Source organism: Palaemon carinicauda, chromosome 6, assembly GCF_036898095.1.
Source record: "Palaemon carinicauda isolate YSFRI2023 chromosome 6, ASM3689809v2, whole genome shotgun sequence".
In the NCBI taxonomy this organism is placed as follows: Eukaryota; Metazoa; Arthropoda; class Malacostraca; order Decapoda; family Palaemonidae; genus Palaemon; species Palaemon carinicauda.
The window spans coordinates 124,259,822-124,265,594 of record NC_090730.1 but is presented as its reverse complement, the minus strand read 5'-3'; the positions used below and the strand labels follow the sequence as shown (position 1 = coordinate 124,265,594).

Genomic DNA, 5,773 nt, shown 5'->3' with positions numbered 1-5,773 from the left:
GTGACAGCTGGCGATTTATGTGTAGAAAAACATGGATTGCCATATAATATACATATATGCTATATGCTATATGTGTGGGGTCGAGCTCGAACCACCCAACCTCTCATGGGTTAATCATGATACGGCAAAGAACTGCAAATCCCTCTATTTACCTGTCTACAGGTTTATAAAAGTATTATCATGATGTAAATAGATATAAAACTTTATATTATCCAGATCATAAATGATGCTAATGCAGTTTTCCTGAATAATTAAACTAACTTTATCGAACATACCATAGGTCTTAATTCGACGTTCTTGAAATAAGTAAACAAATGAAGCAGATTGTTCGACAAAGCATTTCCGAAAGATGATTTTAACTTGGAGAGTCTTGAAGTTTATTTTATCTACTAGGTAACTTCAATTTCTAGCGTTTTTACGAGTCCCTTCTTGAAATAGCTAGCATTTTTTCCTTTTAAATTATAATGTTATGTTTTATCTGATTAGTAATTATAAGTTCATGCATTCGGTTTTCATTGTCATTCAAGCAGTATTTTTTTTTTATTTTTAGTCATCTGTAAACTTGGCCTATTTCAGGTGTTTTTTACTTTCACATTTTAAGCTTTGGGGCTGCTCTGAAATTTTCAGTCTGATATATTCTCTTCGAAAATTAAGTAATTTTGTTTGAATAAATACATTAGCAAACTCAAGAATATATAAAGAAAAATAAGAATAAGAAAACATAAAGAGCAAAAACTCTCTTTTCCATATCTATTTTCTCTGAATATATATTTGCAACATCCCTTATTCCTCATTGTTTTCGAATGTTGTCAAATCACGTTGGTTAGTAAAATAGTCTCAAATTTAATGAGTCTTGCCATTAAAATTCCTGTGCGATAGTGGAGTCAGGGGGGTGGGGGGGGGGGGAGACACTCTTCGAGGGTACATTTCCAGGAGGTAGGAAGAAGGTTTTCAATACCACCTAATTCTTTTCCAGTATTTTTTAATATCTGCATTCTTATCAAAACCTTTCGATGGTAACAATAGATATGAAAGTAATGATACGTAATTATTTACACGTTTGCCTTGTTATAGATGAATTTCCATAATACTGATGTACAGTTTGCTTTTTTATATTAATCGTTATTATCTCTGCTTTCATTTGTCTTACTGGTTATTTCTTTAAAATGATGATTCTTTCATCCCATCACCAAACTTGTGTGATGCACTATTCGTCAACTTTAGATACTTACATATTCTATCCGTGAACTTTCGATACTTACACTTTGTATCTGTGAACTTTAGATACTTACATATTGTATCCGTGAACTTTAGATACTTACATATTGTATCCGTGAACTTTAGATACTTACATATTGTATCTGGGAACGTAAGATACTCTCATATTGTATTCGTGAACTTTAGATACTTACATATTGTATCCGTGAACTTTAAATACTTACATATTGTATCTGGGAACGCATTTTACTCTCATATTGTATCCGTGAACTTTAGATACTTACATATTGTATTCGTGAACTGTAGATACATATTATATCTGGGAATGTAAGATACTCTCATATTTTATTTGTGAACTTTAGATACTTACATATTGTATCCATGAACTTTAGATTCTTACATATTGTATCTGTGAACTTTAGATACTTACATATTGTATCCGTGAACTTTAGATACTTACATATTGTATCCGTGAACTTTAGATTCTTACATATTGTATTTGGGAACTTAAGATACTCTTATATTTTATCTGTGAACTTTAGATACTTACATATTATATCCATGAACTTTAGATTCTTACATATTGTATCCGTGAACTTTAGATTTTTACATTAAGTATCCATGAACTTTAGATTCTTACATATTGTATCCGTGAACTTTAGATTCTTACATATTGTATCCATGAAGTTTAGATACTTACATATTGTATCTGGGAACGTAAGATACTCTAAGATTATATCCGTGAACTTTAGATACTTACATATTGTATCCGTGAACTTTAGATACTTACATATTGTATCCATGAACTTTAGATTCTTACATATTGTATCCGTAAACTTTAGATTCTTACATATTGTATCCGTGAACTTATTTAATAGACCTCGAGTCCTTATCTAATATGTAGAAAAACTATGTATATGACTTCAGTAGTAAGTCGTTGTTTTTCCGATATTGAACTGCAGCTCCAGTCATCTTCAGTGTACTCTTCTTGGTATGCGAACAATCAGTAAAAGTAGGCGTTATAGGCCAACACATCTTATATTTGTCTTCTAAGGCTAATTCCCTTTGCAGGGTGATCTTATAGTTTTGAGCTGCCATTAAATGTTATGGTGAAAGAACCTTAACGTAGCCTTGGTAGTCGTTAACCCAAATAAAACTTTATGATCATATTGGCAACAGATTTACTTTTTTATCATGTGAATGATAAATGTATATTGAGCATATTCCAGAGCATAATAATAACTCTAGATAGCTCTTTAAATATGCAGGTGTTTTCAGGACGCACTATATTTGCTAATGGCACAGTTATTGATGACACATCCTTTACGTTTAAGGAACAGAAGTTTGATTTACTGTCAGGAAACATTCCGAGATGCATGCTGACAGACTTCTTTTTCTTCCACTCCTATTTCTCATTACACATACACCTAAGTCAAAGTTTATTTCTTGAGTATTTTTGGGAGGTCAGGAACCTCCAACTACTTCTTTCAGTTATATTTTTCCCATTTAATCAGAGAATGATTATGAGATGATATTCACGGTAACTAGATAAAGTCAGATTTATTTAGCTACTTTAAAATGCTTCGTTTCTCCTAAATGTAGTTGTGGAACCTTAAGCTTGGGATTTTTGCTCTCTTGCTTGAGAGTTCTTACTTTTTAACTAACATAATGATTGGTTTTATTGTCATGAATTTTATTGAAGCATCTTTATCTATATTTATTTCATACGCACTGAATTCTTAAGCGTTATCATTTATGAATACAGTTTTTTTGTTGTTATCAAATATATGACAAAAAGATTTTATAGCGAACTAGGCATAATTTTATCTTTATTTCCCTTTCTGTTTTAAAATATGGCCATTCCAATCCATGGAAGTGGAATTCAAGTACTATCTGTTCATTTCAGGAGAATGTTTGTGAACTAAAAATGGTGATAATACAAGTTAGTTAAGCACATAACAAATACTCTTCCCTTAATCTTTAAACTATAATGTAAGTTTTTATGTTATAATTTATTCATTATTTTCAGATGAATTATTACCATAAGTTTTAATTTTTGGAGTAATTCACATTATAATATTCTTTCACATACTAGTCTTGGAATTTGAGCATTTTATTATAATTCTTAAAGTCTGTTTTTCAAGTTTTTCTCACCTTTTATTTAGGCACTTGAAATGGATTGATTTTGTCCTAATTTTCTCTTATAGCAAATTCGGTATGTTGATCTTTGAGAAGTGGTATTTTCTTCAGCTTACTAAAAATTACAAAAATCTTTCTGAAACACTATATAAATGATGTTCTTAACAATTTCTTTTGATTCTAGGCTTCCATTCCACCACAGGATCATCTAGGAGTGAATTTTCGCTCGATTACAAGAATGATTGGTGTCATCGCTTTGAAAAGATTGCCCAGATATATGGAAAGGAACCAGAACAAAAAGTAGAGAGTGAGAGTAAATTCCAGGACACACCTGAAGAGAAGAAGATGGCCCCCTTATCAGGTACTGCCACCATTAACAGAAAAAAGTCCTATGTTGCAAATGACGTGGCAAACTGCTACACTTTACCTGCATCCTTGAAGAAGAAAACTTACACAGGCCTTTCACCCGGTTCTACTCCATCTTCACCTCGGCTTATGAAGACCAGTGAAAATTCACTGGCAAATAGAAACATGGTGGATGCTGGATTACCAGCTTCGAAAGATCACCCTGAGGGTATCATCAAACAAGGCACTTCCGAGGGATGTGGTAAGAAACACTTACCGTCAACGGAAGATCGTATTGTAGCCAATGACTCTACCAAAAGCAAAAAAAGCGTGGAGACGTGGTGCTGATTCAGTAGCAATTAGAAAAAAATGCATAATAGTTTTCAAATGTCCAAAACTTTAGATACAAATTCACTGTAGTTGTGACTGTTGTAAAGTGTGGACTCTAATACTTCACTGAGTGTTAATGAAAAATCAGGAAAGTGTATGAAGTATCTTCACTTATCCCACTTTTAAAGCTCAAACTCAGAATTTATTTATACTACAGTAAGACATCTAAATGATTTAATCATGCATCCAGTGAGTAATTTTCTACAAGACATACAAAGGAGTAGAATCCAGGTGTAGTTTCCTGTTACCATATCACGGCTTCACTGGTCGTTTCTAATCATTTGAACCTAACATGAACAAGAACCCATTACACAAACGCCGTTAAAAATAAGCAATTACTCTTCTGTAAATACTATAAACTTCGGTGTATAATAATGTGCACGTGGCTTTAATTTTAGATTGTGTTTGCGACGGTCTGATTGGAGTATTAAAGCGATGTTTCTGCGGTAACCATGGAATATTTGTATCTGAATAGCTTTAATCAATTACACAGAATTATTTTCAACGAGTTTGCCGGAAACATAGTGTAACATGAAGTCCTAGGATGGGACGGATTTTGTAAGTAGTCATTAAAGAAGTCCCCGTGAAATATAGAAATACGTTCGAAGCAGGTACACAAGAGTAATCCGAGTGTATTCCATCTGCTATTAGTATGATGTATTTAATTGCTGAAGTATTTCATTGTATTTGAATTAGGCCATGTGGAATTCCACGGAACTGTAATTCAAGGTTACCTTTACTGTGATTTTGGTAGAATATCGTTTGATTGTTTGATTGTTTACTGTACTTCAGCGTCAGATGAACATTGAAGTACATTGTGTGTCTGTGGTTCAACAGTAGCAGTGATAAGAGTCTACTGCTGCTGCAGTGGAATAGTTAACGTATGCTTCCTGTGATAGCTGATAGTTTAATCACTTAGGGAGCAGTGACTGTTACTGGGGCCAGAAAATCAGTTCCAGAGAGGGAGCAATAGAAGAATGTTCAGTGGTTTCTCAGAAGGTCGACTTGACGAAATTAGTCAATGATTATTTTCAGCACTTGATGATTTGAAACACATGTTTATCTATAACTAAACTTTTGTTATCCTGTGTTTTCTATGATATGAGGAATAATAAAAATAGCCAATTACATCCAAATAAAAGATAATAACTTTTTCACACCAGTGTTTAGCTCAAAATAGAGTTTGCTACATCTATAAAGAATTATTATTGTGTTTTAAGAGTAAAATTCAAAATTTGGATTTGGTTGCAAAAGTGATTCAAGTCTGGAGCTGTAAATGAATTTTAGTAATATTTCATTTAGCAGCCAAAAGGATTCTTCCTTATGAAACTGTAATTCCTGTTTTTTATTTTTGTTTTTGGCTTATAAGAAGAGGTTATTGAGAGTATGACAACTAAGAGTACCATTGACTTTCCAGGTAATTAAAACTGTTGTAGCGGAATTTTTAGAGTGTGTTTGCTGTAATTGCTATGGATTTCTTGTGTGGAACTGTGATTGCACTGCAGTGTGTGCAAAGTGCCTATTGCAGCTGTGTAGGAGTATCAGAAACATGGCCACTGAAGCTGACCTCATTCAGACCATATACAATGGGGTTGCTGATACAGCGAAAGCTCGTGACTTGCACTGAGTTGGCTAAATCTTAACCTGCTAACCGAACCATAGGCGAAGAAACACCGTGCTG

The 5,773-nt window shown here is 33.2% G+C and overlaps 1 protein-coding gene across 1 annotated transcript in view; it reads left to right on the top strand.

The window, feature by feature from the left end:
- LOC137643217 (DE-cadherin-like) overlaps positions 1-4,542 on the top strand; it is a 202,783-nt gene extending 198,241 nt beyond the window's left edge. Inside the window, exon 32 of the mRNA XM_068376065.1 lies at positions 3,542-4,542. Within this exon, the coding sequence (XP_068232166.1) occupies positions 3,542-4,050 (509 nt within the window). The 3' untranslated portion in view covers positions 4,051-4,542. The remainder of the gene's footprint in view (positions 1-3,541) is intronic.
- Positions 4,543-5,773: the final 1,231 nt, after the last annotated feature.